At 57.6% G+C, this 25,441-nt stretch overlaps 2 protein-coding genes and 1 long non-coding RNA gene across 9 annotated transcripts in view; 1 reads left to right on the forward strand and 2 right to left on the reverse strand.

Moving 5' to 3' along the window:
* Positions 1–4,038: 4,038 nt before the first annotated feature.
* On the forward strand, positions 4,039–12,462 carry PTMA (prothymosin alpha). Of its 7 annotated transcripts, none has more exons than XM_084529099.1 (6): positions 4,039–4,192; positions 8,038–8,109; positions 8,798–8,894; positions 11,082–11,155; positions 11,523–11,570; positions 12,135–12,462. In XM_084529099.1, the coding sequence occupies exons 1-5, from the start codon at positions 4,148–4,150 to the stop codon at positions 11,568–11,570; spliced, it is 336 nt and encodes a 111-aa protein (XP_084385225.1). In that variant the 5' UTR covers positions 4,039–4,147; the 3' UTR covers positions 12,135–12,462. The 7 variants fall into 7 exon arrangements, with proteins under 7 accessions (XP_084385225.1, XP_084385229.1, XP_084385227.1 ...); XM_084529103.1 differs by having other exon boundaries at positions 8,798–8,888; XM_084529101.1 differs by having other exon boundaries at positions 8,801–8,894.
* A 2,241-nt stretch (positions 12,463–14,703) lies between these two features.
* LOC311441760 lies at positions 14,704–17,374 on the reverse strand. Its single transcript, XR_014696202.1, has 2 exons — positions 16,310–17,374; positions 14,704–15,659 (listed from the first exon to the last, which is right to left on the reverse strand). It is a non-coding gene; the product is annotated as an uncharacterized lncRNA (long non-coding RNA).
* A 1,479-nt stretch (positions 17,375–18,853) lies between these two features.
* Positions 18,854–25,441, reverse strand: part of PDE6D (phosphodiesterase 6D) — a 36,128-nt gene continuing 29,540 nt past the window's right edge. Inside the window, exons 3-5 of the mRNA XM_084528889.1 lie at positions 22,074–22,199; positions 21,096–21,201; positions 18,854–19,502 (exon numbers count right to left, since the gene is read on the reverse strand). Coding sequence (XP_084385015.1) covers positions 19,421–19,502; positions 21,096–21,201; positions 22,074–22,199 — 314 coding nt within the window. The 3' untranslated portion in view covers positions 18,854–19,420. The remainder of the gene's footprint in view (positions 19,503–21,095; positions 21,202–22,073; positions 22,200–25,441) is intronic.

Below are 25,441 nucleotides of genomic sequence, written 5' to 3' on the forward strand. Positions count from 1 at the left end.
TCACAAGTGACCTTCAAATGGAGGGGGTGGACAGAAAAATAATTAAAAATAATAATAATAATAAAGAAAGGGAAACAACTGCTTCCCAGCCTTACCAAGCCCACCCGTCTCATCCCCCTGCCTCCAGGACAGGCTGCCCCCATGCCCTGCTCACCCTTCCCTGGAGAGAAAGGCAATAATCAGCTTTGCTGCCTCTAAACCCGGCTGGCAGGCAGCTGGGTGGGGAAGGACAGGGCTCTGAGCACCGGCTCTGGTGGCACGGTGCCACCACCTCGGTGTCCATCATCGTCCCCCAAGTCGTGTCCCCACCCTGCCCGCGGGCAGGAGCAGAAGCAGCAGTGCCAGGGGGGTTTGTTACCCTCAACCTGGCCCTGGCAGCTGCAGAAAGGGTGTTCCCGTGCTGTGGCCCCAAACTGGTGGCTCCCTGCAGCCATGGAGAAGCCACGGAGCATCTTGGACATCAAGGGACCGTGGTGTCATTGCCTGCTGGGGTCAGGGCACGGTCCTTGTCCCACATCCTCCGCTCCCTGTGTTTAACCCTCCCCAGCAAGATGTCCTCGCTGCAGGCTCATGCTTGGAAGCGGGGACATCAGTGGGACCACGCCACGTCCCTGCAGAGCAGCCGAACGTCCCACGTCCCGCCGAGGGAGCCCTGCAAACATCTCCCCGGGGTCGGTTAGCGCGGGGCCGGGAAACGCCAGTGAGTCAGAGCCCTGTTTTGTAAGCGCGTGTAGGAGCAGGGATGGCCGTGAGCTCAAGTGTGGGGCCCGCCTGGGCCTTTTGCAATCCTCTGGGGAAAGGCGAAGGCTGTGTCTCCAGCTCCTAATTAAAGGCACCGCAGAGAGCTGCTCCCGTCCCTGCTCGGCTCACGGGGACGCACGGAGGAGGTCGGCCCCGTCCTGGCCGTGGTGGCCGGCATTCCCCAAGCGTGGCCTCTGCCTCCTGCGGCAAGGTCTCACAAAGATGCTTCTGGCACCCGCGGGGCACGGTGCCGCCTGCCCCCTCGCCCTTCGGGGCACAGAAGGTGACACAGGCAGGATGTCATCTCCGCTGGCTTCACGTCCCGCATCGCCAGCCTGACCTAGAAACACCACCGCGTCTCGTGCCGGAGCCCGGCGATGCTGCAGGCTCATCCCTCTGTTTTTTCCAGAGCGCCTGAGTGACAGTCGCCCCTCCCCTGCCTCTCCGAAAGAGCGTAATGAGAATTTCCTCCGAAGGAGCAGCTTGCCGCGATGAAATAATCGCCCCAGCAGCAGGATCTTTGCCGGGGATTAGAGAGACAGCTACTTGCTGAGCTAGGGAAACGGCCGGCGAGGAGGGAAAACTCCGACCGCCTCCTCCGGCACTGCCAGAGCCATCGCCTCCCGCAGACGACGGCGGAGCAGGGCCAAGATCCCGGGCAGAGCTCAGCCCTGGAAACTTCTGTCCCGCTGCCGGGGCACTTTTGCAAAGTCCCCTTCAGCCTCCTCCTTTTCCTCCTCCTCCTCCTCCTCCTCTCGCCGCAGCCCGTGGAGCCGCTCCCCAGCCTGGCGGCGGGGAGGGGTGGAGGAGAGGTGAAGCGGCAGCAGCTGCCTTTTACAGGCAACAGTTCTTTTTTTTTTTTTCCTTGTTTCTTTTTGGACTGCTGAGGCATAAAATGCCAAGCGCTGGCTGCCTCCCTCCTCCTCGCATGCACCAGCCGTCCCGCTACGGCCGCGGCTCCGCTTTCCTGCGCAGTTTTGCTTTCACTCCGGGCTCGGTTCTCTCCCCACCACCCCCTGCCTTCTGTGGGATCCTGGCGTGAGCGTCCCTCGAGGATTCCTCCTTTTCTTCCCCAAACATCCCACATCGCTTTTTTTAACTCTTCCTCTCTATTCCAAGCGTTTTCGAAACGTGGGAACCGAGCCCAGAGGAACATCCCTCGTTCGCGGTGTAGGCACGCGTTGAAGCCAAGTTAGAGCAGAAGTGCTTTATTTAGGGCCAGGCTTTTTTTTTTTTTTAATTATTTCCTTTCCTCTTTCGGACGCAGAGCCCCAGCGGCCTCCAGCCTCCGCCTCGGCCGTGGCAGAGGGCGCTGCTGCCTCTAGCAGTGAGCAGACGTCCCGGGGCGTGCGTGCGGCCCCGTTCTTCGCCTGGGCACGTGGAGAAAGCCCTGGCCCCTCTCCTACGCAGCGAGGGAAGCCCTGGCCGGAGGCCCCAGGGGTCAGAGGCAGCCTCCAGGCCCTTGAGGCCTCGACCCCGCTGCGGCTGCCTCAATCCCGTGAGGTGAAGGACACCGAGGCTGAGGAGGAAAGCCCTCCGTGGTGTCAATGGGCAGCACCCAGCCCGTGGCACTGCTGCATCGTGTGTGTGTGGGGGACACTTGGGACACTTGAGGCCCCTTGGCCTCAACGCCCAGCTATGGGGCGCGTGTGAGGGGATGGGGTGGGATAGGAGAGGCTGCGAGCCTCCATGCTGCCTCCACACAGCGTGAGGGCAGTCCTGGGGCTCCTCCAGAGCCCCCCTTGAGGTGTGGAAGGGGCTGGGGGGGAGGCACGGCCCGCCCGCAGGCAGGAGAGACGCAGCCCCCCTTCTTCCCCGGGGGTCGCGCCCCGCGCACCCCCGCCAGCCATTCCCAGCTCCGCTCCAAAATCCCGCCGCGGGCCCCCCTCCGGGTTTTCAAACCGACTCCGTTTTCGACGGGCAGGCGCTGCAGCCAATAGGAGGCCGCAAAGCGTCAGCACAGCGTTCGCTCGGCGCTGCCGGCCAATCCGCATCGCGCGGGCCCTATATCCCGCCCTCCGAGGACAAGTCCTGCCGACTTGCGCCCCGGCCCGGCGGCCATCTTGAGTGTGGCAAAGGCGCTCCTCCGTCTGGGGGGCGCCTCCTTGGGCTTTTTCCCCTTTCCTCCGCGCCCCTCACACCGGAGACCACTTATCTGCGGCTCCTCCGTGCCGGCGGGGCCGTCGGTGGCGGCGGAGCGGCTCTGGGGGAGCTGCGGAGCCGTGCGCTTGCCCCGCGAAGCGCTCCCGGCGCCATCTTGAGTGTGGCAGAGCCCCCTCACTCAGCGCGCCGCTGCCCCGTTACCGAGCGGGAGCCGGGGGCAAGGGGGGGGGGGGGGGGGGCAGCCCCGGTCCCCGGTGCTCGGTGCGGGCAGCAGAGGGGGTCCCTCAGCCGCTGTCCCGGTGCGGGGGCGCAGAGCGGGGGAGCCCCCTCAGCGCGCCCAGCCTGGAGCCCGCAACCGCCGCGCGTTGCGTGTGTGAGGCGGGGGTGACCGAGGGGCGCCCAGGCGGTGTTTTTCCCTCTTTTTTTAAACTAGAAAAGAAGCAAATCGCTGGGAATCCCGCATTTCGGCGCGGCTTACACCCCCCCCCTCCCCGCCATCCCCCCTAAATCCCCACCCCCGCTCGGCGGCGGCGGCGGCGTTGGGGCAAACTTTCCCGAGGAGGGCTCCCCCAGCCCTACGTGAGGGGGGACACCGAGCTTTGAGGACGAAAAGAGCGAGTTTTGTGCGTGTTTTCCTTTTTTTTTTTTTTTTTTGGGGGGGGAGGCAGTTTGCCCCGCATTCCAGCCCTTTATTATTATTATTATTTTTAACTCTCCTTCTCCTGCCGCCCTTCGCGAGCACGCCTCCCGCCCCTCCGCGGGGGCTGAGGGGGAAGGAAAAGGGGGACAGAGAAGCCGCACACCCCCCCCCCCCCACACACACACAGGGGCCGCCCGCCCGCTCCCCGCCCGCCGCCGCCTCACACGGCGGGGCCCGGGGCGGGGAGGAGGGGAGGGGGCGTGGCCAACGCACGAGGTGGGCGTGGCCTCGCCTCGCCTCGCCTCGCCCACGCTGAGGCCGGGCGCGAACTCATCGCCGCAGTGACCCCCCCCCCCCATCCATCCATCCCATCCATCCACCGAGAGCGCGCGCGCGCGCGCGCGCGCGCCGCGCCGCCTGCCCCTTTAAGCGGCCGTGCCCCATTGTTTGCGCCGCGGCCAATGGGCGGCGGCGGCGGCGGCGCGGGCGGCCAATGGGAGCGGCGCGGGGCAGCGCGCGCGCCGCCCCCGGCTCTATAAAAGGGCCGGCGGCGCCGCGTGAGTCCCCACTGGCTCGCGCAAAGCCATCTTGGCATTGTTCTGCCCGCGCCGCCGCCCGCTCCGCCCGCGCCGCCACAGCCCCGCGCCCCTGCACGCCCCCGCCATGTCCGACACGGCCGTGGACACCAGCGCCGAGATCTCCGCCAAGGTGAGCCCTCACCCCCCCCCCACTCCCTTTTCACCCCCTCCCTCATCCCCTTATTTTTAATTTTTTCCAATAATTCGCCTTTCTGCTTTTTTTTCTAAAAATGACTATTTTTTATTATTATTTTTTGAAATCGCGCCTTTTTTCCGTGCTCGCTCCGGTTTGAAGTTTACCCCCTCACCCCCCCCACCCCTCCTCATTTCGCCCTCCGCCGCCGCTCGGTTCCGTGGCGGAGCCGCCGCCGCCTCGCGGAGCTTTCCCCGCGCCCCGTTTCTTTGTCTCCGGCGTGCGGGGGAAAAACGTGCTCGCCCCCGGGGCTACCGGCCCCAACCCGCCGCCGGGGGGGGGCTCCGGGACTCGGTGCCTGATGGAGGAGGAAAGGGGGGGACCGTAGGGGAGAGGTATTGAGGGGGGGGGTCCCGGTAGCCGGCCCCGGTGGGGGGCTGGCGGGTGACAGCGCCGTCAAACTTGGAGCTGGTTTGCTGGGGGGGGGTCCCTGTGGGGTTTTTTGGGGGGGGTTTGGTGCTGTTGAGGTGCCCCCCGAGGTGCGAGGAGGGGGTGTTGTGGAGTTGGTGTCGGGGTGTTTGGGGTGCGGAGCCCCCCCCTGGAAAAGGAGGGTTTGGGAGCGCGGGGCTGCTCGGGGGAGCTGCTGGAGGAGGCGTCCCGTCGGGGGCACCTCTCGGTGTGTGTGGGGGGGGGGGGGGGGGGGATCCGGGCCGGTTGCTGGTAGCGGGGCTGGCTCGGTGGGGAGCGGCTCTCCCGGGAGGCCCCGGTGCGGCTCCCGGCGGCCGCCTTTGTCTGGCAGCCGCGGCGGAGCGCCCCGGCCCCCGGGGGCCGTGGGGAGCCGGGCGGGCTGGGGCTCGGCTTCCCCGACGGGGAAAGTTGCGGGGGAAGCCGGGCTTGGGGAGGGGAAACGGGAAAAGAACCGGGGAACCGGGGGGAAGAGGGGGGTGGGGGGGAGCGATCGTGCCCCGGGGGAGCGCCGCGACCCGGCCGCTTACCGGGCACCGTGGGGGTAAAGCGTGGAGGTGAACGAGAAGAGGGAGGAGGGAGGGGGGGAAAAAAACGTAACGGAAGGAGAGGGGGGGTAAAGAAAAAAAAGCCCCCGAGCAGCGGGGTTGGTCGGATTTCGATTTCACTTCTGTTTCCCGCTCCGCCCGCCGCCCCCGCTGCGGGGCCGGTGCCGCTCGCACCGAGGGGGCGCCCGGCCGGGGGTGGAGGAAGGGGCAGCACCGGGGGCCGAGCTCCCCGTTCACCTTCCCCTGCCCTTTCCCGTGGTGGTGGGGTTTTAAAAAAAATTAAAAAGGCAAAAAACCCATATCCCCGCAGCAAGGTGACCCAAACCGGTTAACCGGGGCTGGCGGCGGGGCACCGGGGAGCACAGCTCCGACGGCTCCGTCCCGGGAGGCGGGGAGGGGAAGGGAAAAGAGAGGGGAGGGCTTTGGGGAAGGGGAGGAGGAGGAGGAAAGGAGGGGGGGGGGGGGTGGTCCCCGCCCTGCCCGGGCGGCGGCTCCGCGCCGAGCGCCGCCCCCGGCCGCTGCCGCCGCCGCCGTGCCGCGGGGCGCCCACCACGTGCGGCCCCGAGCGCCGCGCGGTGCCCCCTGGGAGCCGGAGTCCGCCGGGGGAGAACTACAACTCCCGGCGTGCCTTGGGAGGGGTTGGGGGGTGGGGGGGTGGGGGGGGAGGTGAGGGGGTGCAGCCGGGCCCGGCGCGCTGGCGGCCGGCCAATGAGAGGGCGCGGAGAGTGGCGCGCGCTTTTGAAAGGCGGGAGGGCGCGTGGCGGCGCGCGGGGCCCCCTGCTGGCGGGAGATCGGGGCCCGCGGCGCGGGGGAATAAACAGGGGCTGGGCGCGCCCGTAATTAGAGGCGCCGGTAATTAGCTCCAGAAGTCCCGGTGAGCGGGTTCTGGTGGTGCGGAGGGTGCTGGGCACGTGCGTGTTTGTTTTGTGTGTTTTGTTGTTTTTTTTTTCCCCCCCCCCCCCCGCCTTCCTTATCCAGGAGGGGGGAGGCACAGCGGGCTCCCTGCGGTGCTGTTGTTTGTGTGGGCTTCGTGCCGGGGCGTCCCGGTGGGCATTAAGCTGGGAACGTCCTCCCCAGCCCCGAAAAGGTCAGGGCTGGAGATACGTCCAGCTGGAGTGCCCAGGAATGAGGTGTTCCCTGACCAGCAGCGCTTGCTGTTGGTGAACGGCTCCTTTCCGAGAGATTCATCGGTCGCAGCGAGACGTGGAAACTCTGACTGCTCCCTGTGCTCAGCGTTTAACTTTGGAAATGTTTGGTGGTGCTCGTGCTGGAGTGCCTGACACGAGATAACACCCGCAGAAGGCAGCAGCATGGTGAGGCGTGAGAGGCGAAGTGGCTGCGATCTCCCCCTGGGTGTTGGGGGAGCAGAGGTCGGTGGCAGAGTGAGAACTGATGGAGCTGGGTGGCGTGGAGAGGAGCTGGCTGGGGACTGGCGTGTGCAGTGGAAACAGGAAGGAGCCTGTTTGTGTTGTGCCCCAGCCTCGTAGGATGCTGATTCGATGGGGTGAGGTTTGATCAACAGGTGTGGTAACCCCGGAGCTGGCTTCAGAAGCAGCGCCCGGTGCTGGCACGCAGCGCTGGGGCAGGGCAGCCCAGGCACCTCCGCCAGCAGCGTCCCTGCGCGCCCCTCCGTGCCCGGGGACAAACAACCCGGTGGTCTAAAACCCCTGCGGCACTTACCCTCGGTGGTTTGAGCCCTCCCCAAACAGAGCAGCGGTCGCGTTCACAGCCCGTACCGGGTGGTGTGTTCCCACGAGGAAGTGACAGCGGCTCAGCAGGAGTGAAAGTGCCCGCAGCGAGCGAGGCGGCCGCAAAGGCCAGGCAGGAGGGGGCGAGGCCGCTTGCTGCAGCGAAGCAGGGAGCTGCCAGCAACTCGAAACACCTCGTGGTCGCTGCCGAAGCCGGCCGTGGGGCTGTTCTGGCCCTGGGGAAGGGCCTCTCTGCTTTCCTTGGCTGGGGTGGTGCTTGTGCTGAAGGATCTCGCTCCAGCTGATGGAGGAACAGAAGGGGAGGAGGATGCGAGCAGAGATGCCAGTGTTAAATCCGAGTGTTCTTTATGCGGGAACATAAAGTTGGATCCTCTCAGCCTGTTTGCCGAGCGACTTGGCATGACATTTTGACAGTGATCAATAGCAAAAAAAAAAAAAATAAAATAAAATAACACACACACACACACACAAGCTCTCTCGCTCTGCTCGTGGTGGAGGCTTGAACCAAAAGTAGCTGGGCACGGCTCTGGAGCAGCTATAAAAATAGGCTGCTTCCCCCACCCCATCCTGTTACGCTGGGAGATGGATCCTGGAGTCTCCTCTCCGCCGCTACGAGGAAGACCAGGCGTGTAATGCGCGCCGGAGGATTTTTTTTCCCCGGGCAGGGCAGAGACCGCAGCCTCTGCTAATGAGTCCCTGGGATTTGTTCCTGCTGTGAAAGCACCGAGAGCAGCCGTGGACGCCTGCAAGCCCCGGGGCAGCGGAGCCCGTGCGTTGGCCGTGGCATTGCAGGAGCTTGCGTGGACTGTGCTAAGATGGGCACTCAGCCAGCGCTGCTGCTGCTGCTCGTCGTATGCAGGCAGCCAGCTCCGTGTGCTCGGAGGTGAAACAGAGCAGCCTCTTCTTCAGAGAGCCGCGCTCTGGCACACGCTCCCTCCTTTCCCCGGGAGGAGCCAGAATGTGGCAACCAAATAAATCCCAGGGCGAGTCGGTGCGAAGAGGGGAGCGAGCTCCCGCGCGCTCTCGGACTGTGTTTTTTTTTTTCCTCACCTGATCTGCACCTTGCCTGACCCAGGCGGCTGGAATCTGGGTGACTCTTCTGCTTTTCTGCTCCTTCCAGGATCTAAAAGAGAAGAAGGAAGTTGTTGAAGAAACAGAAAATGGCAGAGATGCACCGGCCAACGGCAATGCTGTGAGTATGGCTGGGTCTGCAGGGGGAGGCAGCCCTCGCTCCAACGGCTTCTTTATTTTTCCTTCCCCTTCTTGCTTCTGCTGCGAGCTTGTCCCCAGCCCTGCTTGAGAGGGATCCCCTAGAAATGGCATCACTGTGTGGAGCCATCGAGGGGTTTTAGGCTGAGCAGAAGCTCCTCTGAGCATCTATCAGCTGCTGGGTGTGCAGAAAGCAAGGTCTGGGCTTGGAAGTCTTGGTCCTTTCCCCAAAAACCTTGCTGGGTTGTATCCCGTGCAGCCTGCCTTCTAGGCACTAGAGAAAGGGGGGTCAAAAAAAGAAGTGTATTCAGCCCTACAACCAGTTGAATGGGGAAACGTGCTGCGTACGAGCAAACCGGTTGGGTTTCTATTTTTAACGTGCTTGGGGGGGAATTCACTCGGCTGCATGTTAATGTGTCACAAGAGCCTCTGCAGTCTTTGTCTTGGCCTCCGAGCTGCAGCCCCGAGTTACTATAGACCTGATCCTTCATGCCTGGGCTGCCTGCGTTGTGTGGAGGCAGGCAGGAAGCGAGACGCACGCCTGGGGCTCCAGCGGGCTGGTGCTTTAGGAAGGAAAGGTGGGGACGTGCGCTTCTGCTCAACATCTCTTCCCCCCCTTTCTCCCTTCCCCAGTGCATATTTTTTTTTAAGTGATGTTTTGTCTTGCCAAGGAGAACGAGGAAAACGGGGAGCAGGAGGCCGACAACGAAGTAGACGAAGAGGAAGAGGAAGGTGGCGAGGAAGAGGACGAGGAGGAAGAGGGTGATGGTAACTTTCCTTTTTCCCCCTGCCCCCGTCCCACGGCTGCATCCTGACCGCCAGACCCCCGGGGGGGAGCAGCGGGGGCTGCAGGCACCATCTCCTCCCCGGGGTGGCTCCGGGCAGCCTGGTGCAGCGCCGGGGAGTGAAGTCAGCCTTGAATCCCTTCCAGCAGGTTGAGGGCAGATTCCTTCCTCCCTCCTCCAGCCAGACGGCCCCGTGCCGCCGCGCTGAGTAAGCGCCTTAGCTGTGCCGTGCGAGTAGGAAAAACCTGCCCTTGACTCCTGCCATCCCCACAGCTGCCACAGACACGAGTGGGACGGGATGCAGCCGGCCTGGGGCTTTGACCCTTCCTCATCCAGTGTCCTGGGTTTCCCTGCCCTCCCCCGATTTGGGGTTTTGGTGGCCGCAGCCAGCAATCCAGCAGTGACTTCCTGAACCACTTCTCGCACTCTCCCCACTTATTTTTCCCTCCTCCTCCCTAAGATCTGCTTGGATGAACGACGTTGTTTATTTTTATCCGCCGTTAAGGCTGGAAGGAAACTGTTCTTGTTACACTGGAATGAACTTGAGGCCCGTGATGAGCTGTTACTGGGTTAATCCCCTGTGAATTTTCGGTTAAGTGCTGACCTACTAACCTGGTGGGTAGTTTTGTGGGAGAGGACCAGGGCAGACGGGGTTGGAAATCAAAGGAACATCGGACCAGCACCTACTTGGGCAGAATATACACGGGGAAACCTGCCTCCATCAGGGTGGTGCTGTGCTCCTGGCTTCTTGCTGCCCTTTGGGGACAGTTTTCCTAGAGGAGCTGGGCACGGTGGCTCTGTTCATCCCCGGGATCTTTACCCATGAGGTCAGATCGGTGCAGTCCCAATCCCATTTTACCTGCAGCTCCCCTTCTGGCTGGAAGAAGGGCAATCCTCCCCTCCCCAGGCAGGGGGATGCGTGTGCCGCACGCGCATGTGTGCGGGGTGGAAGTGTTGCCTGGAAACTGCTGCGAGGAGCCCGGGGAGCTGCGGTCCCACAGTGCCAGCCTCGCTCTTCCCAGCTGGCAGAAGCACAGGCACAGCTTGGCACCTTCCCCTGGCGGTGCTGGGATCCCATACCTCACTGGGATCCTTTGCAGGATCTGTCCCTGCTGCCCCTGGGTGATCCAAGCCCCAAAACTGCAGACCCACGGGCCACGAGCACCTCTTGCATCAGCTCTTTCCCTACCACTTGTGGGCAAACTCCATCCCCCAGCTGGCCAGCAGAGGGGAGCTCGAGGGTATTTTCTCTTTCCTCACCCTTCTCCCCGTCCCGTCTCGTAATTTGCTTTGCTTAAAGCAGCTCAAAGAACTAAAAATGCTCCCAAGCAGCTTGGTGCTGTCACCTGATGGTGCTGGCCGGCCCGGGCTGTGTGCTGGCCGGTGGAGCTAATCCAGGCCCTTCCCCGCAGCGAGGGGCACGGCGTGGCCCAGCATATGCCAGGAGAGGGGGAAAGGAGGATGGGCTGACCTTAATCCCCCTCTGCCTGTCTGTGCGTGGCTCGTGTGGCGGTGTAAAGCCAGCTTTACCGGCCTTAACGCTTCGTTTTAGCAGGGTCTCACGTTACGCAAGGCTCTGCGGTGGTTTTTCTTCCTCTGGTTTTGCCCCTAACCCCCCGATAACTCCCCCAAACTGGCCAAATACGATCAATTCTCATTCTCCTCGTTCTGATCCACTGGCCTACTTGAGCTCAAAGTGGGTCAAAGCCCAGAGCTCTCGGCTCATCCTCCTCCGGAGCCGCGAGATAAGTTGGGTAGCGTTTGTTTGCCGTTCTGATAATTAGAAAGTGTTCTGACTCAGAACTAATACGTTCTGGCTCTCTTAACTCATTAAAGATGGACTAATAGCTGCAAAGGGAAGCAGAAGTAATCTGGAGCGGTTAGGCGGAGCAGCCACTAGAAAGAGGTTTCCTCTTTTATTTTTTTATGTGCTGTGATCTCAGCGCTCGGGGAAGGTGTGGATTTATTTTTTTTTTTTATGCTCCCGTTGCCTGTGGTGTGAGCCTGGCCCCCTGCAGCAAATCCCAATTTCCCCCACTGCCCGTGGGTCTGATCAGCTGGGGGTTGCCCTAAAACAACCCCCCCCTGCCCTGGGAAGGGAGCTGTGAGGATATGGGGTGCTGTAAGCACCGGGGGGGCTCACGTTCCTCCCTGTCTCTCCCGTGTGCAGGTGAGGAGGAGGACGGCGATGAAGACGACGAAGCTGAGGGAGCCACAGGCAAACGGGCAGCTGAGGACGACGAGGTAGGCAGAGCACCCCTTGTGTCCCGAGAGGGTTTTGGGGTGGAATCAGTGGGGTCGGAGACACCAGGCTGGGCTCTGGGGCCTGGATCCTGCCCGTGTGGTTCCTGCTGTGTGCCCCTGGGGGATTTGGCCCAGTTCTTTATGTGCTGGCCTGGTTGTGATCACCCTGGGTTTGGGAACCCAGTGCTGTGGTGGGATGGGGCAGGGGTGCTCCAGCCCCAAAGCCAGCTGCCAGAGGCTTCGTGCTGTGGGGAACACTTCTGCTGCAGGGACAAGGCAGAACAAGAGCAGAGGGACCCAAAATCTCCTTTATTTCTGCCCACCCGGGTGCTGTCCCCTCCCCTAACGGCTTTACCTTTCCCCTCAGGACGACGACGTCGATCCCAAGAAGCAGAAAACCGACGAAGATGACTAGGCAGCAAATTATTATTATTTTTTTTTTTTAAATAAGGAGGAAAACAAACCAACAAAAAAGGCCAGCGCGTCCTCTTCACCCTTGGGACCCCCCCTCCCTCCCTCCCTCCTTCCTCCCCAGCCCCCACCCGTCGCAACCACCCCCCCCTACACACACACACAGCCCTTCCTCCCCTATCCGCCGTGGTCATCCTCACCAAGTAGAGTGAACCCCCTGTCCCCGGCCCCCCCCGGCGCGGCGCTGCCACTCACCGAGCATACGAAACGATTCGCCCGTTAGCGGGGAGAGAAAAAAACCCCCCCTCTCTCTTTTTCCCTTCCCCTCCGACCCCCCCCCACCCCACAGAACCCCCTTACCCCAAGCACCAAAACTTCAAGGCCCTGCTTTCTTTCTTAAAAGTACTTTAAAGGAGAATTTGTTTGTATTTTTTATTTACATTTTATATTTTTGTACATATTGTTAGGAGGTCCGCCATTTTTAAGTGATCTCGGATTGACCAAAAGGGGGGCTTTGAAGTGTATATCTCTTGTTACCTATCTCTGACTTTACTTGTGGTGTGACCAGGCCCAAACCATTATCTCAAAGGAGAATAAAACAAAACCTTGTAAAAAAAAAAAAAAAAAAAAGACAAAAATGCAAAAAAAAAAAAAATTACAATCTTATTCTGAGCATTCCAGTAACTTTTTTTGTGTATGTACTTTAGCTGTACCATAGATCGTGGTTTGTATGAGGTGGCAAGGCCAAAGATAAAAAGGTTTTTCTTTTTTTTTTCTGTCTATGAAGTTGCTGTTTATTTTTATTTTTTTTCTTTTTTTGGCCTGTTTGATGTATGTGTGAAACAATGTTGTCCAACAATAAACCGGAATTTTATTTTGCTGAGTTGTCCTAACAAGGCTGCCTCCCAACTGCTGCTTTTTTGTTTTTAGTTTTCATTTGTGTTCCTTTTTTTTTTTCTCTTAATTTCTTCCTTTTACTTCTTCTTTCTGTCCTTCGTTTCTTTGGTTTTGAGTTGGGCTGGGAAGAGTTGGAGAGAGGATAGAGGGGCGTGAGGTGTTGGGGAATGGGGTTGGGGCTGCGATGTCCCTGTGCTGCTTCCAGGGCAGGAAAGGCAGCGGGATTTCAGAGCTGAGAAAGCTGGGGAGGGGGAAAATAATACAGAATACTTCTTACAGTGCCTTCAGGTGGGTGTCAATGCCTTCCTGTCCCTGGGGGGAGCTTAACTCTTGGTGGAGGAGCTGGGGAGGGGGCTGTGGGAGGTGTTGGGGCTCTGTCTGCTTCAGCCCAGCCCTCTTGCTTGGCTCCTGACCTTCCAACTAACCTCTCCTCGCTCCTCCAGGGCTTGGAGCTGAGGGTGTCCTGGCCAGGCATGTGGGGAGCACCCACGGAGCCCACCGGGTGCCTGTGCTGAATCCTTCCCTGCCTGTGGCTTGTTGAATGCATCCCTTTCCCTGCTGACCTGATCTGTGCCAAACCCTGTGTTTCCTTCTCCACTTCTAATCATGGGGATCAGCGTTGAGATGCTGGGGTTGATTTTTATTTAAAAAATTAAAAAAAGGGAACTGTGGTGCATTTAATGCACGGGCTGCAGCGCCGCGGCTCTGCCTGGTGCCGGGAGCAGCCAGGTCACTCACTCGGTATTTACACCAGTGGCAAAGCAGCTCAGGATCTTGCCCCTTGTCCTTAATTATCCGCCTAATCGTGCTGCTGGCTGATAGCTTATCAGATTTACTGCCTCGATTCTCAGCCTGCATCCAGCCGCGCGTGTCACCTGGCCAGGTGATGGGGCGCTGGCGGCCGGCACCGAGCGGGTGCCACCGCGTCCCACGAGGGTGCTGAGGGATGCCGAGCCGTGCTCGTGGCCCTGCCTCGGTGCACGCACGTTGCCCGACGCCCCCACTGCGTGATCGGAGCCGGTGCCTGCAGATTTGCAAAGCAAATTATTCAAATACCGCCTGCAGCAGCAGCAGTGGGAGCTGCTGAGGGCAGGCTCCGCGTCACCGAGGTGCTGAGGTCCTGCTGCCTCCCCCGGGGGCTGAGAACGGGCACGGCTGCGGGCTGGCATCGGGGCATGGGTGGTGAGGACGGGTGGGACGGGGACAGCCCCCAGATCGTGGTTCGAGGTCCTTCATCATCCCTCCATCATCTGTCCTTCATCCTCCTTCCTCCATCATCCATCCTTCATCCTCTGTCCTCCATTATCTGACCTCCATCCTCTGTCCTCTATCTTCTGTCCTCCATCCTCCATCATCCATCCTTCATCCTCCGTCCTCTATTATCCATCCTCCATCATCTGTCCTCCATTCTTTATCCTTCATCCTCCATCATCTGTCCTTCATTCTCTGTCCTCCATCATCTGTCCTTCATCTTCCAGCCTCCATTATCTGTCCTCCATCCTCTATCCTCTGTCCTCCATTCTTCGTCCTCCATCCTCCATTCGTCCTCCATTTTCTGTCCTCCGTCCTCCATCCCTTGCCCTGGGCGCTGTGGCAGCCCCGTTTCTCCCCGTCACCCCCTGCCATGTCTCTGGCAGCCCCCCATGTCCCCATCCCTGTCCCCATGTCCCCGTCCCCCTGTCCCCGTCCCCAGGAGGGCGGCGGTGCCCCAGCTCCAGGCTGAGACCGGGCACAACTCAGTTCACACACACCGCACGGAGACCCCAGCCCTCGGCCAATCCCCTCGCAGCCACACCGCCCGGCAGCCAATCCCCTGCTGCCACCTGTCCTTCCCTTCGCTCCTCCCCCCGCCACGCTCCCTCCACCAATCGCAGCCAAGCAGCACCCAAGCCCGGCCAATCGCAGGCTGTAGCCGGGAGCCCCCAGCCAACCGCGCGCCACCACCTGGCTGAGCCTCCCGTGGCAGCAGGCTGACCAATCGCAGGGTGGGGGGCTGCTCCGAGCCAATCCCTGTCAACTGCACCAGCCAATCAGGGGCAGCCGGGTCCCACCGAGGGCTATAAAGGGCGGGGGGCTCCGGGGTGCCCTCAGTGGCGGGGCTGCCCCCGGGGGGTGCGGGTGGGGGTCTGTGGGTCCTGGGGAGAACATGAGGCTGGGAGGGGGCTCCCGGCCTCCCCGGCACCAAAATCCTGGGCTTTGAGCCCAAATCGGAAGGGATGAGGCAAATTTGAAGGGATGAGGCACTTGGAGCCCCTTGGGATGGGGAATCCACGTCCCGTTGGGCTGCAGGAGGCTCCTGTGGGTCGTTGAGGCTGAGGGAGCCTCCGAAGATGTTTTGGGATGGTCTCAGCCATGAGCCGGCCTCTACCCTGGAACGTCCCTCGGGGCCACCTCCCCTCCTGTGGCGCTCAGAAGCAGCGTGTCCTCGTCGAGGTGATGGCCACCGTGGCCAGAAGCTGTGTGACCAGAGGTGAAGAAGCCACCACGTGCCTCGTGCAGGGTGTGTGGAGCCAGCCCCTCACCTGGGCCTCCACACGAGCCATGTGGTGGCAGCCAGGCCTGAGATCACACTGGTCCTGGAGGCTCCTGAAGGGAAGGACGGAGGCTGAAGGCATCATTAGGGACATCGTGAGGGCTGCCAGTTGCCTTGATGACCCTGTGAGGGCTCAGGGCCTTGCCACGCATATGTGTGACCGCCTTGACCATGGACTCTGCTGGAGCAGCGGCGCCCGACTGCAGCGGGGTGGATGGAGAGAGACATCACGGTCAGCCCGATGCCATACACCGATGGAGCCGTGACACCAACACAGCCACGGGGCTGAGCCCAACGCCTGCGGGCAGCTGGATGGGGTCTGCACCAGGAGATCCATCTGCAGCCCGTCGGAGGTTAGGGCCCGTTTAATCCACTCGAGCCTGGCACGTGCCCAGCCGTAGCTTTCATTTAGCCTCATCCAAACGCTTTCAGCCACCTCGTGCTGCATCTTGACAACGCTCCGTGAGATCTGGAGCCCCCTGTGGGGTCGGTGGAGACCCTGCCTGCCTTGGGCCCCGCTCTAGACACGGGCCGGGGTTCCTGGTGCGGTCTGTGTCTGGGAGGAGCGGATCTCTGGCGTCTGCTTCAGAGTCTGCCAAGCGCGGCTGCCCTCCGGGCACGGCTCCTCGAGATCACACAACCAGAAGGGATTTTGAGGTGTTGCTGTTGAAAATAAACACCGCCAAGTTGTTGCTCCTGTGGAACGATCACCACCTGGCCTGGGGCGTGAGGTGTTCCTGGGGAGCAGCCTCTTTTGGAGGAAGGGGGCTGAGGAAGTGTGGGGCTCGTGGCCGGTCCCAGCCCATCCCAATTAGCCAAGAAGTGCCTCGTAATGGCTCACAGGTGCTGCCTGGTGCAGGGGGGAGAGCCCAGCCCATGCTGTAGGGCAGGTGTGGGGGATCTGGTTCCTGTCCCATCCCCACCTGCTGTGTACCCCATGGGCCCCGAGCCATGGGAGCCGTGGTGCAGGACCCTGAGGAGGCCCAGCTGGATGCGGTGCCCTGCTGCCAGCCCTCCCCGTGCCGACTGCTCCCTGCCCGAGCTGAGCTCGTCCTCCCCAGGGCACCGGGAGGGCTCTGGGGACCCTGTCCCCAAGGAGGACAACCCACAGCGAGTCAACCACCCTGCCCTGACCAGGAACAAGGACCCCTGGAGAACCAAACCCTGCTCCCAGCCTTGCATCCCCCAGGATGGGGGACAGTCCCCGTCCCAAGGCCACCAAGCGCTGTCCCCTTGGGTTGTCTCTGGTCATACCCAGCTCAAATACTGCTCCCCCCGGGGCAGATCCCACCCTGGGTGACCCCAACACCTACCTGCCACTGGGGGCCGTCCTCCTGGTGGCTCTCCCGATGTCCCCAGCCGCTGTGACGCCCCGAGACGGCGCCCAAGGTGCTCGGCAGGCAGCGCAGAGCAGAGCAGGCGTTGCGCAAAATGGGGCGATATCGGTGATATTGCAGCACCACCTAGTGCCGCTGCCCGGGGAAGCCAGGCAGCACCGCGATCCCACGGGTGTCACCGCAGCGGCCCTTGGGGACAGCCCTGTGTCCCCTGGGGCAGTGGCACCGAGGTCTGGCCGCTGGCACAATGGGATATTTGGGACGTGGGGGGCTGTGGGGCAGGCAGGGAGCTTGGTGTGGCCACCTCCTGCTTTCGGTAGCCCCGGAGCTGTGGGGTTTGCCTGCCTAAATCCCACACCACGTAGCCCTCGGGACCCCGTGGTGTATCTGCCAGCCCGGAGCAGGCAGGATGAAGCCCCCGGTGCCCCTGCTCCGTGCCGGGGAGTTCCCTGCGAGGAGGTGGTGAAGGGTCAGGGGGTGCAGGATTCACCCTGCGCCTGGGTGAAATCCCATTTACCCCAGGGTGCTGGGGGAGCAGCGGTGCCTCGGCCCCTTTTGGGAGGTCAGAGGCTGCTCCAGCTGTGACAGGCACGTGCCTGGCCACGGGAAGGGGTGAGCTGGGCACTGAGCCCCAAAAGGGGATCCCACCCAGGTCCCCCAGCACTGGGATGGTGGCAAATGGGGCTTCTCCAGGGCAGAAATGGGGCACTTTGGGCTGAAAGCAGGGCCTTTGGCTGGGGGACCCGAACCTTCCCAGCCTGCACGCACTGCCCGTGCCGGCCTGCTCCCGCGGCAGGTAAGAGTAGCAACGCAGGCACCGTGCGTAACGTGGCCCTGGGCTGTTTGTGCGCCTTTTGTTGGCGGGTAATCCCGGTGAATCAGGCAATTAGCCACGTTCGGGAGGCTCTGCTCACCCGCCCGAGTTACATCGGGGCACCTCGCCAACCCCAGCCTGCGCCTGGCTCTGCCGGAGCCTCCCTGGGTGGCTGGCGATGGGGGTGGTGGGCGTGATGGCCCCCCGAAACCGAGCCCGGAGCTCCCTTAGGGATGAAGCCTTTTGCGTGTCACCCCCTGCCCGTGCCGACGTGGGGGGCCGCCGCCTCCCCGGCACGTTCCCTGCCCCGCGGCGCTCGCAGGAGCCGATGCCTCGTGCGTGCCGGCGGCTGGAAGGTGCTCGCCTCCTCTGCGGGAGCTGCGGTGGCCAGGCTGGGAGGAAACATACGGACGGTTCCTGCTCCTCGTCGGGTGGTGACGGGCACGGCGAGCACCTGGAGGCAGCGGGTGCAGAAAGTTGGGGAGGTTCCTGCGTGGTGAGGGGCTCCTCGCGTGGTCCAGCTGGGTCCTGATCCCCCTAAACTGTCCCCGTGTGTGGGTGCGGGCTGCAGGGAGCATCCCTGCCCCTGAGGTGCCAGTTCCAGGTGGGAATTTTTTGGAAATGAAAGGCGGAATCGCTGCGCGTGACAAGGAGGGGACATCAGAGCAGGTCCCAGGTGGTGGCCAACTCCTCCAGAAGCTCACGGTGCGCCTAGGATGCTCTGCAGCCCCTGGGGTCATCCGCACCCTGCACAGCCCCGTGTGCTCGGCTCCAGCCCCTTCCAGCCCCTCCCTGGTTCCTTCGCTGTGAATTTGCTGCGATACCACGCACTGGGAGGCACTGGGAGGTGCTGGGGCGAACTGGGAGAGCCTGGGCCGGGATCAGCGGCGGCTGCTTCCAGCGGAGCCACCGGGGGGCGGCCGTGCGCCAGGGCTGCGAGCCGAGGCTCGGAGGTAGCCGAGCTTTTGGGTTTATCAGCGTTTTGGATGCCCTCAAGTCACCTTAAAAAATTAAGTCTGCTTTTAACTCCCTCCCCCAGCCAGCCAGCGGCTGAATGCGGGTCTGAAACGTGCCCTGAATCCCCCTGTGACTCCCTCGAGAAGCTCAAGCCCAGCCGGTCAGGCTGACCGAGGTGTTGTGTGATCACAAAGCTACCTGTGAGGTTTGAGAGCAGGGGCTGAAGACACACGCTTCCCAAGATTTATGCTTGTTAGGATGAATAACGGGACAACGGGGAAGAGGAGCAGCGTGTTTCGTGAAGCCTGGAGGAGCAAAAGTGTTTCCACGTGCCATTAAAGTCCTGCACGCAGGGGGCTGTTGGCATCAGCAGCTGCAGCCACAGATGTGTTTTGGGGAGCAGAGCCCAGCGCAGCACCAACGCAGGCAGGCTCAGGGGAATACGGATTTTCTGGAGGTCTGAGTGTCCCCAGGAGCTTGGGAAGCCAAACAACTTTGCTACTCAAGAAACCCATGGCTGTGCAAAAGGGACAAACTGCCCCGAGGGACTAAAGGAAATAAATGAGACCAGGGAGGAGACCTGCCCGTGGTCACGGCAGTTGTGAAGCTTCTCCTGCCTGCTCGGCTGTGGGAAACGCAATTTAACGAGGCCACGGGGGCTGGGGGAGAAGCAGGGGCGTGGAAAGCTCTGCTCTGCTGCTGGCTGGGGTGGGAAGAGTTTGCGTGTGAAAAAACGCACGGCACCAACCTTTCTTCCCTTCTTTGGACGGTAGGAATGTTTTAATTGAGAAATTTGTTTTAATTACATTAGGTGATATCACAGTCTATTTTACAAGTTCGGGGTAAGAGGAAGTGTGGACCAGTTACACAGAAATCCAGTGAAAGGATAAAAACCTACAACATGAGAAAATGGAAAAGGAGGAAAAGGGTAACTTAACGCCCTCCCCCCCCCCGCTGAACGAAACGCGTTGAGAGTTGGGTGTGAGTAGAAATGGGAGGTTATACCGGGATCCAGAGAAGTACAAAGGATAAAACTAACATAATTTACAGTATTGGTTCTGCACGACCACCGTTTGCCCATTTTCAGAGACAGCCTCAATTCCCCACCGCGCCGCCGAGCAGATGGTCCCGTCTCTGAGGGTTTGGTCTGGTCTTGTCAGAGAAGAAAGCAAAATAACGATGGGCAAAGGTCACAACCCACGTTGAGCTGGTCCCCAGGGTCACTGCCTACAGGAGTGTCTTCCACTGGATAGTCAGGAGGTTCTGCACCAAGAACTGCATGGAGGAAAACTAAAACAGCTCCAAAAAGCCCCATCTCAAACGTAGAAAAGTCTCACTCTGGAAGTGCTTACAAGAAGGTCGTCGTCGTAGAATTTGGTTTCTATAATAACATTACCACTGCGGAAGGAGAAGGGGAGAGAGAAGAGGTGTTAGAAGAGCATAAAGAAAGTAAAAACCGGCTGTTTCTGTCAATGCTACCACAAACCCAGGCTGACATCTTGCTCCCCACAACACTTCCTCTAGTTTAGAGCCCCGTGCAGTGAGCGCTGTGTCCTGATCCTGTGGCCATCAGGGTGAAGGATTTCTCCACTGCGTTCCCATGTGGATCCCCCCATCCCTACGCTGCTGGACAGCCTGGAGAGTCTCCAGGGAAAGAATGGGACCCTGGAAAATCCTCCCAGTCCCGAAAAATGACGTGGTTTCCTGAGACAGTCGGTACCAATTGTCAGATGTCTTTGTTTCTTCCCTCTGGTTCCTGACCTGGCACCTCCTGTTCTGAATAAATGCCACCGGCCCTGGGAGCCAAGGATGTGTGTGGCACCTCCAAGTTCCTTGAGCAGCGTGCGGCCAGGAGCACGAGCCTAACACCAAGGCTTCCCTCTGAGCCCGCTATCTCTTTGAAACGTGCTGCGAGTAGCGATCAGTGATGGCGTTTCCCATCCCAGTGCCTTCCCTACACCACTGGCTCTCCTCCAGATGGAACAAGAGGGAAAACGCTGGAGAGGGAGGGAGGTCTTCCAGAGGACACGGTGACCTTGTGGTGAGACGAGCTGCTCTCTATCTGCCTCGGGTTGGCACAAGGATTCCTGTACCCTTCTGTCTCTGCTGGCAACGTGCTCCTTGCGTGCGTGCCAGCACCCATCTAGCACCGCATCAGCCACGGCAGGGAGGGTGGCCTTTTGTCTGTGATTACAGCTTCCCAGGGGCTTCCCTCAAGGAGCCTTTTCCTTCATCTCACTTTTCCCTCACCTCAGCAAACCTCGTGCCCTGCTGTTCCCAGTCAGAGCACTGCCCAGCACGCGTTATTCTGATCCAAGTCCTAGAGGAAGGCTCAGAAGTCAACATGCAAACTGCAGCCAGGACGAGGCGTTTATGAGGGAAGTGTGTGAATCCCATCATGGATTACTGTAAAGTGCCTGCTTCCTACCTGTTAAGGGTATTTTAACCTCAGATGCCACTCCACAGGACTAAATGCATAGATTACACTCAAATGTAAGGACACGAAGCTTGACAAAATGGTACAGGGATGGAACAAACAGTTGAGCAGCTCCCATGGGTGACATTCTGCCTGAAAAACACCCACCTTGGACAGGATTCAGTCACCAGTAGCTGGATTTGTAAGTGGTCCAAATATCTATTTTTGTTTGCCCATTTGGATGTGAGGGGCACTAAGCTGCAAAGCATTTTTAAACCACAGATCACCTTTTTTTCACAGATCACCTTTCAAAAAAAAAAATAAAGCAGCTCTAATAAAGGATCAGTTCCAGTTTCTCCAAACTTTTATTGCTATATTAATGCAAATTGGACCTATGGGAAAGCAGGTAATGAGGTTGGCTTCGCCCCTTTTATCTCTCAGAAGCTAATAGCAGCGAGGGTGACTCAGAGCTGGTAGCAGCTCCCTCTCTCCATTCCCACTGTGGCCCCCAAGGAAATGTCATGCACTGTTTTTTCTTTGCCTGCTCTCAGGTTCTGTAAGCCCAAGGCACTCACGTTAAAACGTTAGCTGGCATCATCTGTGATTCAGGTGCTGCCTCTATCAAGGACTGCCAAGTGTTTGTGGAGTTAGGAATCACAAAACCAAATTCAAAGAACCATTCTGCAAAGTAAAAAAGAAGATTCAGAGGCATTTGAAAGAAGAAAAAAAAAAAAATCCATAAATGGTCCTTTTGCTTTTCACCTGACAGGCTGGGGAACTCCCTAATCTGTCTTGCAGTGCTGCCAACGTTTTACATTTACATTACTTTGTAAGTTTTCATTTTACATTACGACTTAAAATGCACTGAACCCTGCCCTCCTCTTAATGCAGCTACTCCCTTTCTGTATGAGCTGATGGAAGCGATAAACTCACGCCGCTTCCTTAGCATCCGATGGAAATTCCATCGCACCTCATCGGGAGCAGGGAAATCACATCCCCCCCGCTCTTGCAGACATCCTGCGGATCCAGTTCAGACGAAGCGTCCAACTGGTTGCCCCAAAGACAAGGAGCTCAATGTTTCTCTGCCCCTCCTTCCCCCAGATTAGGAGTAATACCGCAGCCAGGGAGATGAGGCTGAGACGCAGGCAGCGAACACCCAGGGGCACGGCTGCGACCACAGCGAACCAGAGGCTCCTTTAGCCCAGCCTCCAGCCTGGCAGAGGCCAGCACAAGGTGCTGCTGAGGAAGATGCATGAATCCCCACGATGGGTGACACTAAAATAACCCGTTTCCTAGCCTCAGGCAGCCTGCGGTGGATTTATGCCCTGAGGCATGATTACCCAGATTTTTTGCTTACATAACAAAGTGTTAATACACTTATGAAATGCTATCCCTAATGCTGCGGCCCATTAGTCCTGACAAGATGAGTGCTTCAGGGCCACTCTGAAAAATTAAAATGACTGCGTTCAACCCGGTTTCGTTCCTCTAATCCCCGCCACGCTGGGGTTCACCCCCTGTGCTGCAGCAGGGCTGCACGCAGAGCAGACACATACCTTCTAGACACTGCCCTTTGAAATAAACTTTCTGTTCCAGGCGGAATTTTTCCATTTGTTCTGCTGAGGAGAAGTTTAACTCCCGAGACACCGCTTTGCATTTCAGGATTTTTTTAGGAACTCGAGCTGTCAAACAGATAAACAAGTGTTATTTGGACACAATAAAACAACCCCAGCTGCTTCGGGTGCTGTTAGAGAATACACTGAAACAGCGATTAGTGCAGTACAAGATCATAGTAGTAGGAGACAAGCGAGCACAAAGGACTCTCCCTACTTTGTTTTTACATTTGCAGGTGTGAAATCTAAGCCAGGAATGCCCAGAGCCAGGAATGAACCTTGTAACACAACCAGGAATAAAACACTGATTTCTCAAACGGCTAGTTCTTAACTCTGTCACTAAAAACACGGTTCTTCAAGTCAAAACATCGAGATGCAACTTGAATTTTTACTGTAGGGAACATGCTGAAGGTCACATGCAGCCTGTTTGTACACAGGCATGTTAGTCCTTCTCACTTCTTCTTCCCTTTCAGGCTGTGCATCCCCAGCAAACCACAAGCAGCTATTCCTCAGCCCGGCAGCACTGTTCCAGCCACCTCTCGTAGCTCTAGGACGTCATCCTGTACAAGTACACGAAACGCCTCTTCCCTGAGCATTGAGCCTCACACAGGCAGAAAAGTCAGCAGCAAACCACATGGTTTGAGAGAGGCAAATCTGAGTTATCTGTGCTCTTGCAACAGGTGAGACAACTGTACCTGTTAGATATTTCATGGTTTTTTTTTTTAGAGGTGAAGGAGTAAGAGGAGGGGCAGTTTGCAGCACAGATTCGTATGCTGAAAGGTCCAAATCAGACAAATAAGGTTGGGAGTGGGGGAACCAGTATAGTAAAAATCTCCCAAGCCTGTCATACTTAAGTGGTGTGACTGTACATAATCCTTCCTGCGTAGCAGAAAGTGTTTCGTGTCGATTTATTAAAAATAAAGAGGGGAGGGAATACAGCTGGTACGTGCTTTATGTGCCAAACTAGTCCGAAATGGGAAGCCTATCAAAACGTCCGTGAGCAGACAGCAGGCTGCTGTTTAATAAAAGTAAGAGTCCTCCAAACCCCTGGCATATCCACCTGATGTGAAACAGTCTGCTGGAGCAGGACCTTGCTATGAGAGCCATCTAGATTGCTGGAGGGCAAGGGAATGCAAGCTACTGTCCTATCCCATGGAGAAGTAAAGTACACAGTCCATGGCTTGCCAAAATAAAAATAAATAAATAAATAAATAAAGTTAAAAGTGCAAGAGAAGAGTTTTAAATGTAAAGCGCTCTAATTATTTTTAGCCTTTTTTTTTTTTTTTTCAGCCTGGAAATCTGCATGGCACCATCCTTGACTGCCCTCACAAGTACAGACTCCAGCCTGTTGTGAACAAACATCCCTTTGCAGTTAAGTGCAAAATGACTTGTTAAAACTATTCTGCAATTTAGTAATTACATTTCTTTCATCCCCGAGACAAACTGCTGGGAAGGTTTGCTTTAATATTGTAAAACTGCAAAATAAAAGGTTACTTTTAATAAAAGTAGGACTGTGTTGTCTCTAAGGCCGCGATCTAAGAGATTTTAATTGATATTTATACCACCAAGCTGAGAGTTTTCATTTATTTATTTTAAACACTTTTTACTTTTGTACCTCTTCTTTTCTGTTAAAAAGATAGAAGAGAAAGAAGTTTGATGCTCATCAGCTAGGACCATCAAAACGCACCGAAATGCAGGTAAGCACAGACTTTATCCTAAATGTTCTCCTGTTAGTTTTTAACCAGAGGATGTATTTATTATACCTGCATGTTTCTTAAAGCTTTTATATAGCTAACATACTAATTCGGGTTCTTAATTCTGACACTTACCTCTGTAAGAAGGTGATGGCTGACACATTTCTGATTTACTAAACTACTCATTTGGGGCCAAACAGTGTTTAGTCAAAAACTGAAATTCAATTAAGCCATCGGTATTGTTATGTTTTCTCATAGTTTAATAAAACTATGTGATATATTTGGGATATGTTAAAAAAAAAAAAAAAAAAGCTGGTTCATCCAAACATGTACTTAAAACTGCATCTTTTCTTAGACAATGAAAGGATGACTTGTATTTTCTGAATGGAAGGGACTGTGGGGACTGGCAACAATTCTGGGGACTTTACAAGTGCTGGATGTCAGCTGCTTGCACCTCGCTTTGTTTATGTACTGGAAGAGAAGAAACTTTGCTCTTTCCCAGCTCCCAGATTGCCTGCCAGGGCACCGAACACACAGTGAGCTAACTGGGTGTATGGTAAATCTCCTGCTAGCAGAAGCTGATTTAGCTGGTTGGTAAATTCCACCTCCAGGTTCTCAGGCAGTGATCTGCACCACTTCCAGTGGGTTAACACTAAAGCTTCAGCCGCAATCTAATTCCGCATTAATATTCTTTTAATTTCATCTAAGCAGTAAGTTTGGGTATTAACAGAGCATCATGATTTGGAATTTAAGAGTTAGCTTTTAAAGAAACTTGTACTTAAATAAAAATCACACTTAAATTAATTATCTTTTATTCACTCTGCTCTCTACGTGATTGCTTGCTATGTGCCCTGAAAGGCCCCAGAACACACACACGAGCCATCTCAGCCTTCTTTCCTTGCTAAGCTATACAAGAATGGCTTTTTTTCCTCTCTTTTCCAAAGGAGGACCACCCTCCCACCCTTAATTTTTTTCCAGTGGCTTTACCTAACAGCTCTTCTCTGCACCTGCTCAAGTTTAGTCGTTCATCTTTTAGATGGATGACCGAACCGCACACCAGATAAGGTCTGGACAATTCCTTGTACAACGGGCATTAATCTCACGCCAGAATATGCTTTAATTAATTCCCCAAGCTCCTCTGATGGAGGGGAGTGTTCCTGTTTTATGTGTGAGGAAAATCTGAGACGTGGTGAGGCCGATCTGACTTGCCAAAGTGAGAAAGACGATGGGAAATGGGGCAACACCACCAACACTCATGAGCACAGCTCCAGCTGCCCCAAAGCACATCGTCCTGTGGCTCTCACTGAATCCAGGCAGTGTCGGTCTGTTGAGACAGAGAGAAGAGGCTTCAAAGACGAGCCACGTGTCCACGTGAAGCTTTTGCAGCACCAAATCTGGGAAGAACGGGAATATTTTTGGCTGATTTTCTTCTGCTTTTGAAAGCCTGATCCCTCGGTTCTCCTGGGTGTGCTGTCAGGTGCTGTAGCACGCCAAACACTACAAGTGTTTGAAGAAGGCAAAGTACCACTGAGCCACAGTTCAAGAAATTTACACTGATGAATTATTGCATTTCTTTTGGAAGTTGCTTTACTACAGCTGTATTTAAAGTGCTGGAAT

This window comes from Aythya ferina (assembly GCF_964211825.1).
Source record: "Aythya ferina genome assembly, chromosome: 9".
NCBI lineage: Eukaryota > Metazoa > Chordata > Aves > Anseriformes > Anatidae > Aythya > Aythya ferina.